Genomic DNA, 13,082 nt, shown 5'->3' with positions numbered 1-13,082 from the left:
TGTACCCTCTCAGTGTCTGCAAAGAGCTTATCAGGAGGTAGTTTCATATATGCTTATACACAGCTTTGAAAATCACAGTATTCATCAGAGTCCAGGCAGGCATTGAACCCAAAGCACTGAATTGCTCTTCCCAAACTAATGAGCATAACGGAAGTTAAAAAGCTGATCTCTGAGCAGTGCTCTCTACTCCTAAGAGTCTCACATGCAGGAGAAGAAGAAAGGGAAATAACAAGATTTCATAAGCTTTCACTTTATTATAATGTCCTCGTGCCATCTTTGTTTGAATGTGAAAAATTGATGTGGTGAGAGGGACAGTATTATTTGAAAAAGAAATAAATCAGCAGTTAATGCATTATGTCCTTTAGACTGTATACTTTGGATTTTACAGCTGCCTTTGGGGGTACAATGGAACTAGGGAAACAACTGTTTCAGTGTGCTGAAGTCCATGCAAGGACTTGTTACCATGGTTAACTTTGTTTCCGTTGGTGCACATGGTCATTTTGTCCCTTTAATTACCAAACATTTTATCCCCTCCCCAAAAAGGATCAGCTGTTGACAGCTACTAATAAAAACTTTACTTATTCTATGGCATTTGAGACCTGAAGGACAAAGACAAAAGTACGTAATGAGATCCCAGGCAGCAATTCTGACGAGCTCTTGTGATGAAGTCTTGGCAATCTTGTTCAGGTAGACTACAGCAAGTAACTGAACCCAAAACCCCCTGAGCAGGAGTCCCCTGAGTGGGTCCCCTGGACCATTGCCTCCCTAATTTAAATGAAAACCTTACCAGAAAATTTACTGCAAAGCTCCTACAATGAAGAACGCATACCATAAATTTTCTGAATTAACCAGATGTGACAGGAAATTTACCACAGAAAAATTAAACTGATTAGTGGCTGTCACACCAAACTGGAAGTTATTGAACTCAATAAAAGATTCCCAGTGAGAAAGTATCTACCAGTATTTTACAACTCCACTTTTAAAGTAAACTGTCACTCATAAAGCAAGTGAATGCAGAACTACTGTTGAGAAATAACAAGTTTTCATCTTTTGCAACTCAGTGTACTTTTCTTTAGCTTTGATCATATTTGTCATTAATCCTAATCTTCAAAACTCTTCTTTGTAAATCCCGGAAAGCCATTCCTGAAATAACAACCCCTCAGAGCCAAATGCAGAGTGAGTCCAATTTGGACATTTTTAAAATCAACACTTTTAGCTATTTTCCCAAATTAGCAAGAACAACTTCATATTCAAAAAGCAATAAAAAACCAAGCACAAACTTAATCAAAAATGCTTAACTTCTATTTAATACCTATGGTCTTCATCCCGGATTGCTCCTAAATTGCCTGGCTCTTGCGCTGTGTTTCTCTCTGCCTCTCCCCCAACAGCTCTGCAGTCCTGTGCCTTGGCTAGAGCAGCTGCCGGCGCACTGTGGACCCCCCGAACTGCTCATGGACAGTCAGGCAGCAAAACGGATCATCTGAAAAGCTCATGACGGCCAATGAGCGGATGCTTGGTGCTGCAGCCACAGCCCATCATTTAATTAGCACTTAAGACGTGCAACAGGCTTTAGAGCATTGCTTTGTCTTAGTGAGAGGCAAAAAGAAGCTGGCTTCCTTTCAGAACTTCTTTTACAATTTTTTTCTTCATTAAATCCTTACAGGTAATCAAAATAAAACCATCTAGAAAAAACCTTTTGACCTTCATTAATATCAGTTCTTCCACATTATTCCCTGCCATTCAGTCATGAGAAGAGGAAAGCTCCAGATCAATGACTGATTTCTCACCCCTCCTCTCTCCACCTTCCCTTCCTCCTTCTTTATTCCAAACTATCAAATTCACTCTGACTAGACATGAAGCATTCTGGACAAGGGTTTGACAAACCAATGTGCCTCAGAGAGGCAATTTCATTGTTTACCTTACTATAGAGTTGACAAGTTATTACTGTGATTTCTATCACCTGAAAAGAAAACACACGAGGGGAAGAGCCTGGTCTCCACAGACCGTGGGGCTTTCTGCCTTTGGTTGTATTATTATAAGGGGATAATCCTGAGGTCACTTGCTCCAGCGTGTACCATGGAACAGAACAAAAATTAATTAAAAAATAAAGGAAATAAATACTCAAAATTCATGCAAGTGTAATCAGAATTAAACCCTAAACACAGTTCTGGGGAACACACCAGGACTGCTTCCCTCCATAGCTACAATGCAGCTAGGAGTCTACGGATAACGGGAAGGGTTGGACAGAGACAAGCATTATCTTCCCTTTCTCCCAAAGTCCTCCAGAATAGCCCACCCAGAACTGCCCACTTTTCCTTCTACAATAAATTATTCTTCCACTCTTAGGAAGATGGGAGCAAGGGAAGAACGAATTAGGCAGGTGCTACAGCTAGAGTTCAGCCTGCCTCTTTGTATCATTTGTGCTGGATACCACTTTTTAATCCTGTGGTACAGACAGCCAGAACCACCCAGGCAAACAAACTCATCAGTCCATCCTTAAGAACGTCTTTAAGAAACTACATTTGCTCTCCAGAGTCTTGCACACCAACACTAGTGGCACTGCTTCCTTCTTTCTGCTGAAGACAGTTTGCTCAGTATCACCTGTGGCTTTTGCAATGGGCCTAACACCGCCAGCAGATAACCAGCCTGTTGTCGGCAGGTAGAGCTAGCGGGCCTAATGCTATTCCCCTAAGTTAATGACACTACCCAACCTGAAGTCATGGATAAATGTCACAATCAGGCTTGTAGTGTCTGAGCCATTGTCATTAATAAAAATGCTAAACCAGATCAGCTCCACAGACAGATCCATGAGATGCTACGGTAACTGCGTATCTGATAAGTCTCCTGTCCACGCTCTGTGCTGCCATATCTAGCGGTACCGGCTACTTCTACCTTCTTCAGCTAATTTGCATCTACATCAGCCTACTTAATATTGCTTCCCATGTGGCAGTGTATCAAATGCTTACTGAAAAATATCTAATTTTATGAAGAACTGGGTACCACCATCCTTACTTAACAGATGAAGATACACAGGGACTCGCCCAAGCCCAAGGGCAGGTTCAGCATGCTGAACCTTGTTCTTCTGGGAACACTTACAGCACTAAACTCTGCTTGATGGTCAAAAAGCACAGCTATAAAGCTTCCACTGGCTTCTGTGGCAGAGGAACCAGCCCACAAAACCACCCCTTTTCTGTCCAGTTTTTCAGTAGTAATCTGCATATTCTAACAGTGACAAACACTTGTCTTTGCGCATGTTTTTGTCTTGAAGAAAGCGTGAAAACTGTCAGTCTATAAAACCAGATGCATTTTTCTTTCTGGTTTTCAGATATCACGTACCTCCAAGACCTTCTGACAGCAGTATATAGAAGAGGAACCTCAGTTGAATAAAAAGGATATTCACTAGGATACCTGTTATAAAAAGGGATGCTAGTCAGCAGAAAAGCCGCACGCCTACCATCTCGGACCACCTCTCAATTTGTAGTAATATTGAGTGCCCTGCTTTGTTTTTCTTGCAGAGCTGCTATTTCTTCTCCTCCCACTGTTTCCTGAATGCTGACATGTAAAAAAATCTCCAAACTGGTGCTTGGAGTTCCCTCTTCAGCTCATGGCTACGTTCTAAAACCATGAGTCTTATAGACATTTATATTACAACCACTTTTTTCTGGCGTTTTCATGCTCCAGCAAGGACCATACCAGATTTACATTGGCATTACATTACAGCTCAGCTTGAAATTAAATGAGAAAACTGCTAATAAGGTCATTTAAAAATGGCATCAATACTTTCCCCTTCTGAAGTTCATCTGGAATCAAACAATCTGTGACATCACAATCACTCAGCTGAACTTCTGAGTCTAAAATGCCAAAACGTAAGAGGAATGACATTTTAGGGCTGAAAGGAGGACGCGTGCTGGAGAGGCATGCTGTCACACAGCCAGGCACTGGGGAAACCAGCCATGGACGGACGGTGAAGAATGGAAAGGATGGCTGAAATGCAGCAGGCACACTCACCATGACGAAAGGTGGCCCGGATGAGGCCGGGAGGTGGCATGGGGGACAGGTCACTCACCACAGCCGGCTCTGCTGGTTCGGCAGGCTCAGCGGGGACGGCCTCTTTTTCCACAACAGCAGCAGCAGGGGTTTCCTCGACCTTGGGTTCCCCAGGTGGAGCTTCTTCAGCCTCAGTCTTTTGTTTTATTGATTTTTAGGTAGACAGTGGAAAAATTTTTGAGGAGCACATGATAGTGGGGAGGGAGGAGGGGAACTGGAACTGCGCCTGGCACAGTGCTGCTTCAGGCTCAGCTTGCCAGGCTTTGCCGGGGAGAGGAGGGCAGTGCTTGGCTTTACGGTGTCAAAAGGGCATTTTCATCCTCAATGTTCTATAGGTAAACTGAGCCAGTCCTACATCACTCCCTTGCAAGGAAAGAAAGCATTAGCTTCTTCCTGAGTTACAGAAAGGGGAGATGGAATTGGGGAGAAAGGACTTGGTTTGCTCAGAAACGCTCCAGAAACTGATGGGAAGGCCAGGAGTTGAAACTGGCAGTCGTGTGTACCAATCCTGGGCTTCAAATATGAGTTTTTAAAATTATCCCCTATTCCCTAGCTCTGTGTGTTCTCAGACAATATAGTCCCTTCTCCAGTGAAGGTGAGAAGCAATCAGCAGGGACTCAAACAGTTTTTATATGCACAAGGGCAACCACTGACCTCTTGAATTCTGACAGTGGGAAAATCATCCCTGTTTTTTTATTAAAATGCATTCCCTCTTGAGCTCTCAATCACCTACAAGGCATCCATTTATCAATGCACTATTGGGATTTCCACCCTTTTAAATTCTGGCCTAAGCTTGTTTTTAGCAAGAGGATCTAGCAAGTATCACCAGCCCTGCAACATGTTCGGTCCTGTGGCAAAATAGCTCAGAGGAAAAGCGCGATCTCCAATGGAGACATCACTTTGCAAATACACACGCATACAAGGGGAGAGCTGCAAGCTGTGCTCAGCATATTCCATTTATAAAGATGGCTGACTCAACCAGATAAAATAACCCCAGTGGATTAATTTGCCATGAACAAATTGCGCAGCATAATATGAAGCTCAAAAGCTATTTAGCTGCTTTGCAGTTGATAACAGGCAGCTGGCCAGAAGGTGTCCTGTGATGAAGAGACAGCTTCCATGAAATTCTTGAAGATACTAAAATCTTCTCCTCCCTGATATTTTTCAGGAAAAAACCCATAGCTTCTCATTTCTTTTCTCACGTATTCCTTAAGCAGACTGATTTTTAACGAGGTACTTAGAAGTCTGCCTAAGCAAGCCCTTCAGGATTTGGCATAGCATAAAGAAATGTTCATTATATTATCCCATGCTGTGCAGAAATCTCTCTGTGTCGTGTATTAATGCCAGCTCTAGGGAATTTCACAAAGAAGAAATAGGGCTGAAATGGAGACACAAAGTTAATTTATCCCAGGTAAGATGACTAATGAGTTTCCTGAGGTTTAATGCTAGAAGAAACTTTCAGGCTTAAAATCAGGTAACACGGTATAAAGCAAATGGCACTGCTCTGCTTCCAGTCACTTGTGGACAAGCAGTCTTCAGACTAGTTACCACATTTTAGCTACAAATAAAAGTGCTCTCACCGTATTCAGTAACCATTATGAATGCAAGCACCACCAGAGGCATTATACAAAAGCCACATAAATAATATCGAGTATCACTGCGCTATCAAGTAAATATAGCACTCACCCAGCAATGCTGCTACTCCACATCCTTACTCCAGGCTAAACAAAGACTGTAAGAGAAACTATGAAACTGCCCAAGTATGATCGCTTCCAAAAAGATTCTCCATCCCTTAGAAGCAGACTGTACCTACTATTAATATGTGGAAAATGGATAAAACTACAGCAGTATCTGAGACATTTAAACAGCCACCCTCTACTATCACCTGCTTACTGCACACTGGACCAAAGCGCTCATTCTTGTCATTTCTTAAATGTAATAAATGAACAAACTGTTCGACTACACCTTTGACAAGTAAACATATTTTAGAATATCCTAGTTTTTTTTTTCTTTGTCTCTGTGCTATCCTTGTGAAAGACTGTTTCAGTGAGTAAAGGTTTACAGCTACAATGGTATCATCCACCAGCTCTTCCAGGTTAAGCTTTTGTGATTTAGAGGATGCCAAACACAAAGGAGAAAATATCTTTCCACAAAGGAAAAACGGTGCCACTTTTTTTACAAGGCCTTTAAAAAGGAAGCAAAAGCCACCACTTACCAAAGGCTCCGTCACATTCTCATTTGATTGCACTGTAAATGCAGAGGTATCCTAGATATAGAAATGAAAAACAATGATGCAAAAACGTTTGAGATGGGATGTTTGCAAGTGTCTATCAAAGACCTGATTTTTTTAATGGTTTATACAGGTAAAGTCATAAGTAAATTCACATAGAATAAGATGACAGATAATCTAAATAGGTATTAATAATAATTATTAGTCAAGCACTATTAATATTAAAGACATTCCTTTTTCAGTTATATATTCTATGCTTCTAAACCATGCGATGTTTTTAAAGGCAGTGAAAAACCATTCATTAAATACATGTGAATTGCAGGGACTTTGTTTCAGGCACAATGCCCTTATAAGTTGTGAAACTCAGAATCTTTTCTGCAGACTACACGTGCCCGTGCCTGGGGAGTACACTGGCTCTAACATACTTTCAAATCCTCTTGATCTGGGCTTTTACTCGAATAGTAACTATAGTAATTATGGATACAAAGTTTTACGTGCAGTAAGAAGGTACAAAAATGGACATGTTTTCCAACATCTTAATCATTCAGAACCAATTAATTTGCAAAATATTAATGGGTCAAATCCTTTTCCTACTGCAGTGGGGTCATCAAATTTTTATTTCCTTGCGGCAAACATTTTGCCTTAATTAGGTGGTAGCCTTGTGGCTTTGCTCCTTCCTTTGGGATCCTTTACTAATTTGAACATCCTGGAGCAGAATGGTTAAGCACTGGAAGACTCATTTCCAACCTTGTATAAGCTCAGCCTTTTTGGGTGCTTTCAAAAAATGGTGTACAGGGTGTGCTGTGGATGAGCCAGTCTCTAAAAGGATGCTGGAAATCAATGAGGCCTGAGGTTATCCACATGAAATTTGGGATACCTTGGCACAGCCCTGGAGTTTGAAAGCATAAACATGGTATGTTCATGTGCTGTATGTCTGCGATGCCTAACGCAGAGTCTCACCATCAGCACAGGAGCAAACAAATAATTTCGGTTTAACTTTCAGATCAAAATATATCTTAAATGAAAATAAAGATGCAGAAACAAATAAAACTCATCCTTTATATACACACACAGAGTCACGCAAAGTATGTGAAATTGAGGAAACAATGCTTTACAGGATTTTGGGTTTGTGAGAAAAGTCCACAAAAGAACACAATAAAAACGATAAACCAGTCCTTTCAGGAGGAAAAAAGTCAATCCCACTAAGGTACCTGGGTTTTTGCTGTTAAATTCAGTCAGACCAAGAGTACCATGAGTATTAGCATCATTCCAGTAACACCTGGGAATAATTTCTGAGCACAGGCAAAGTTTGGATTTGAGTCAGTATGAAATTGTTGTGCTGCTCATCTGTAGAACAGATTTCCTGGAATTCTACAGCCAGTCCTAATCACTTCCTAACAGTGCAGAAAAAAAATAATCTCAAAAGGTGTTTATTTCTTACCTGTGCAAATCCATTAAATGCTGTGCTGGATGCCTAAGTAGAAGTGAAGACCAGAACAAATTATCATTTGTTTACTAAATCAGAACATGAGTCAAATCATTTTTATTTCCAAAATAAAAATATAGGCCAGACATTAAAAAAAGAGAAAAAAAAGAATAAAATGAAGGGTAAGGCAGCAAGAAATTTGACGACAGTGCTATTTGATAACAGGTGTCACAGGCTTCAGGAAAACAACAAAAACAAAAAGCAGAGTAACTTAATTATTTTTATAAAAAAAAAAAAAGACTAAGTGCATTTAAAGTTATACATATAAAACACAAAACCTGTGAGACATGAAGTGCCTTCACAGTTCAAAGCTTCATTCACCATTTTGAAATGCATTTTTGTCAGCCTGCTTCATTACATGGCTGAAGGGCACCACACTATGAACTGTTGCATGGCAATTTTTCAAAAAAAGCATAGCACGAGCTTAGGAGGGGCAGTGGGAAACACACAAATGGATTGTTTTTTAACGACAAGGTTATGCATGGCCTAAGGAACTTTTTGTCTAGACTAGGCTACACACTGGGGTAGGTACCTCTTCTTTATCAGCCTCAATTTCCTGGTACAACAATCCATATCTCCGGTTAGCAATTTCATCTTCAGATAAATCTGAGTTGTTGGTCTCATTGTCTTTAGGACTAGTTGAACTCTCGGTGCTAGCATTTCTGGAATTTCCCATTTGAAACAAAGACAAGGGTCTAGCTATCTCCTTGCTTGGTCCAGGATTGCTAATACCTGCCTGCTCCCCAGGCAAGCCTTGTTTTGGTGGTGCCTCCTGACTTTTATTGCTTGTGCTCGCACCTACTTCTCCCCAGCTGTTATCAGTCCCTCCTAGGCCTTCTGTAGACCATTTATCATTAATGCCTAACCAAACATTTTCCATGTTACCTTCCTCTGAGTCTTGCTGCTTGGGGAAAAAAGGCCAATTATCCAGTCCATTGGCTTGACCATCTGACAGACTAGAAAACCCCCAGGAATCATTAGTAACTGTTGGATCCCAGTTTGGCAGCCAGGGGTCTGTTTCCAAGGCTTCAGGAACACCACTGCTACTAGGATGCTCTTCAGCGACTGCTGCTGCCGCCCTACCTGTCACTTGGTCTTCTGCATTATCTAGGCAAGGATTACCGCAGCTTGTGCTAACAGCATCAGGTGTCTCGGGCAGCAATGCCCACTCTTTTTCAGCAGCAGCTTGACCTTCATCAGCAGCACTACCATTTGGGAGGAGGCTGATGCTATTATCTTCAGTTCCTTTACCAAACTCTTCTGCACTGAATAATTCAGCATCACACAGAACATCTCCAGTATTTGTAGGGTCCTTTTCTGTGTGGTCAGTTACCTCTAGGTCAACACGTGGTGTCATGTTTATGCACTCCATGGATGTACTCTCTCCAGTACCACTGTCAGTTTGGTCTAAGCCATCCTTAAATGTCCTTTCATGGTCCTGATCCCAGATACCAAAGGCTCTCTCAGGTTCAGCACCAGTGTTTTCTATAGTTTTACAGTTGTCCACTACTGTTTTGTTCCCACCTTCCAGCCCTGTGCTGAACAACGGTACTTCTCCATCTGCCTCCTCAATGACATTGATCCCTTTGAATTCCTCTTCCCTAGGGTGTTCTAGCTCAGCAGCACTAGTTCTCCCAGCATTCCCATCATTATCTTCCAACTCATATACTTTTTCTACCTCTGCGCTGACTAAAATTTCAAGATCTGATTTTGCTAAGCCCATATGAAGTTCTGCCTCACTGTTTCCTTTGATTTCACAACTTTGCTCTTCCAGTTCCTCTGTACCTTCTACCTCCTGGTAGTTAACAACTCTGGTCTCTACCTTTTCATTTGGTTTGACACCTGCCCACTCTTCTTCCTCCCGCTCTTCCTCTGCCTTTTGCACATCACATGGGAGAGGTTCATCCAACAAGCTACCAGTTCCCAGGATGGGTGTCTCAAATCTGGTTATGTTCTCTAAAGGCTGACTGGCCACCACATCTTCCCATGGGACATTTTTGGCATCCAACTCGTCCTCCAGTGAAGTCCTCTGGTTTTTGTTTACAGAAGCTGACCCTGGTGCAGCATCCTCCCACGCAACTACAGCAGGCAAAACACTAGCTGGCAGAGTACCCGTGGATTCGCTTGAGGTTTGCTCTGCCCCAGGGAAAAGCAAAGAACTGCCTGCAGTCATTTCCTGGCTGACACTGGGTGTGCTAACATCTAGGCCCCAGTTGAGTGAACCTAGATCAGTTTGAGATCTGTTAATATCTTCTGATGACCCACTGTTTGGGGTTTCCTCCATGACCAGGTTACACAGGGAAAGACTTTTTGAAGAATCAGGCTTTAAGCAGACAGAAAAGCAAAGAAAAAACACAAGATGAAAAAGATAAAGGCGGACTTGATGAGAAAACACAAAATTTATATTTTACTAGAGCAATTTTAATTTAAAGAATGAAAGTGACTAAATTAAGCAGTTTAAGGAAAAGCTATGTGGTTTGCAACATTTGGAGCCAGTAGATTGCAATGTAAAAGAGCAGCACAGACAGACAAAAACAGAAAACTATATATCACACCACACTGGTTAAAGCATGTCTCTAGAGTGGCTACGATTTTGGGGGGAGGTTTGCTTACCGGCTGCACCAATTCGCTGCTTGTCTGTATGGAAGAAAATCGTACATAGAAAAAGAAAATAAGAACATGACATACTTCGTTACAGCAGCAGTTCGTTAATTAGCCATTCTCAAACCAGCACCAGTTACCCAATTGGCCTGGGCAAGGAGCGGCGTGTCCTCTTCTCCTGCCACTCCACAGAAGACTAATCCCAGGCTCCTGAATATAAGCCACACTCCGAGCCTCTGGATTACATTATAAAAGAAGTTCTACATGCACGTTGAATATTTATCACACCTTGCTTTTTGCTGACAGCCACTGATATTTTATCGCAGGCACCCTACTGCATCTCAACTGAAAAAGGGGGCTGCTCTGGGAGGCAGTGAACAAGGAAGGGGGCAACCCAAGTGGCATCAGGGCTTACTTGTATTTACGCTAAGGCGTTGCTGCAGAGGGCCCTGAGCACGCAGCTCTGATTCTCCATCACCCTGTGCTATGCAGAGGCGTTTACATCCACACCATGTAAAGCATCAAGTCACAAAGCCAGCTATCTACACTGCCACACTGAACAGAGAAAGTGCTGCAAAGGAAGCTCAGCAGCTACTCTGCACAAAACTTACTATTAAGAGAAACTCAGTAAAAGATTGAGTATCCCTCATTTCAAACATTTAGCTGCAAAGCTCACTACTTACTCTTTTTTTTTATAAACTAGAGCAAAGAGGAAAACAACTATAATACAGAATACATCTATAATATTAACAAGCTATAAATAAAGCTGTTTGAAAGGAAGACAATGATAAAGCTATCTAATATAAGTTTAAAGCAATAAATGTGAAACATTTCTGGGTTATTTCAGTTGGTCTAGATATTGACAACTTTGAAATTTTGTCTAGCCTACAGACGTGACTTTTTTTAGGCTTTATTTAACCCTTCCCAACAGAAAGAGATGAGCATTTAATATACATCACATGTGCCATGTGTTCACAAAACAGTGCTGCAAATCTGAATGCACGAGAAGCATCCACAGATTTCTGTGCTGGCTGAAGCTGCCAAAGGTCAAATAATGAGCATACCAGGCTCCACCCCAAGTCAACCCAGCTATCTCCATGACATAAAGTTGAAAGAAAGCTCTCGAAAATGAGCTGGTTTCTACCTGCAGATCACTGTATCTGACTGGGCACCAGGAGGAAGAAGGAAGGATTCGTGCAGTTTCCTAAAGCAGCAGCTTCTTTTGTGAATAACTTCAGTTCACTGTATGCCCACAAAGTCAAGTTAAATTCTCCCTTCATTCCTGAATTTTGAGAAAATGGTTGTCCATTGGGTTAAACTCCTGAGGAACTACACCTTCAGATAATTAAAACAGGTGACTAGCATCCATTCCTACCCTCTAAAAGCTGTAATTCAGGCATGAGAATAAAAGCAACACACACCTAGCTGTAACGATTGCAAATCTTATTAGCCTAGATTTCTGACATAATTTTGGTTTTGTAGGCCAAGCAACAGAGATTATTTTTTGTGGTTGTGTGTGGCTTCATATACTTGAAAGTGCTTGTGACAGCCTGTAAATTCTTTATCTTGGCTTTTGGTAAAAACATTATAAATTTGCTTTTAGTGTATAACAAAATCAGAGGCATGGAAATATCCCAATGTCAGGCTTACCGTCCATAGATCCCATGGCAACGTCTGAAAAAAGAAGCAGAAAAAAGAGGCTTTAGAAAAATACTGCTCATATACTGTATGTTTAACATGCTACATAACTGTGTGCATTAATTAACAAGAGAGAACTTATTTATATGCATATATATAATACAGATATATTTTATATCTTAGCACATGTGTGGTGCGTGTGTATGTGGGTATTTATCGGCATAATACGTTTTTTTGGTTAAATAGGATGGGCAGTATGTGATGGATTCTGGTGTTTCCCACTTCAAAGCAGTCGTTGCTTTGCAGCAAACTCACACCGCTGCGTGCTTGAGTAACAGCCAGGTTCTGAGTTGATGACTGAATGGCTTTCAACAGGTACAGGAGTCTCTGCAAGGTGTAAGGTTTAAAGACCTTGCGTAGGTCAGGTTTTTTAGCCTTTAAAAAATGATCCAGCTACCCACTGAGAACAAGTGGTGCTTCTCATAACTCCGACACCAGGAAGGAAAATGGCATGCTTTTTGGCAAAGAAAACAAGAAAAGTTGACCAATGTTTTCATTTTCTTGTCCAGCCTGTGAAGTAGTAAATGTCTCAGCAAACCTCTCAGCAGAAGAGCTGAATGGACAGATGAAAGAAAAGCAGCCAACTTCATGCCAACTATTAATAGCCCACCACATAAGAAGGAACTCTGCTGGTTGATCCCAAAAGCTGCCCGAGATGCTTCAAAACATAACTAGGTAGAAGTCCATGAAAAACAAAAACTCAAGACGTTCATAAAGTAAAATGTAAAACTGTTCCTGAAATATTTGCAAATGTTAAATGTGACATCTAACATTTACTCGAGAGAAAGGATTGCTGCATTTAGCTTCTTTACGTGCCTGCTTTTTATTTTACAAGGACAGAATGGCTTTGTGAACAACTTCTGCTTTCCCAAACAACAGACACAGTAATAACTCACCACTCAGATTTAGAGCAAATTAACATCAACAGCCATTTCTCAATCAGTTTAATTTGGTTTAAGTCCAGGTACGTGCTTTTTCTGTGGATGTAATTCACAAGTGTACCTCTTGCGCTACTGCAAC

The 13,082-nt window shown here is 41.3% G+C and overlaps 1 protein-coding gene across 1 annotated transcript in view; it reads right to left on the bottom strand.

Annotated features, from left to right (window-relative positions):
• AMPH (amphiphysin) overlaps window positions 1-13,082 on the bottom strand; it is a gene marked incomplete at its 5' end in the record, with an annotated part of 128,057 nt that overhangs the window by 13,893 nt on the left and 101,082 nt on the right. The window contains 5 exons of the mRNA XM_081996282.1: window positions 4,067-4,183; window positions 6,263-6,313; window positions 7,719-7,751; window positions 10,377-10,400; window positions 12,015-12,038. Coding sequence (XP_081852408.1) covers window positions 4,067-4,183; window positions 6,263-6,313; window positions 7,719-7,751; window positions 10,377-10,400; window positions 12,015-12,038 — 249 coding nt within the window. The remainder of the gene's footprint in view (window positions 1-4,066; window positions 4,184-6,262; window positions 6,314-7,718; window positions 7,752-10,376; window positions 10,401-12,014; window positions 12,039-13,082) is intronic.

This window comes from Phaethon aethereus, assembly GCF_964289735.1.
Source record: "Phaethon aethereus genome assembly, chromosome: 2".
Lineage (NCBI taxonomy): Eukaryota > Metazoa > Chordata > Aves > Phaethontiformes > Phaethontidae > Phaethon > Phaethon aethereus.
The sequence above is the reverse complement of the archived record's forward strand: the minus strand, read 5'-3'. Positions and strand labels throughout refer to the sequence as shown.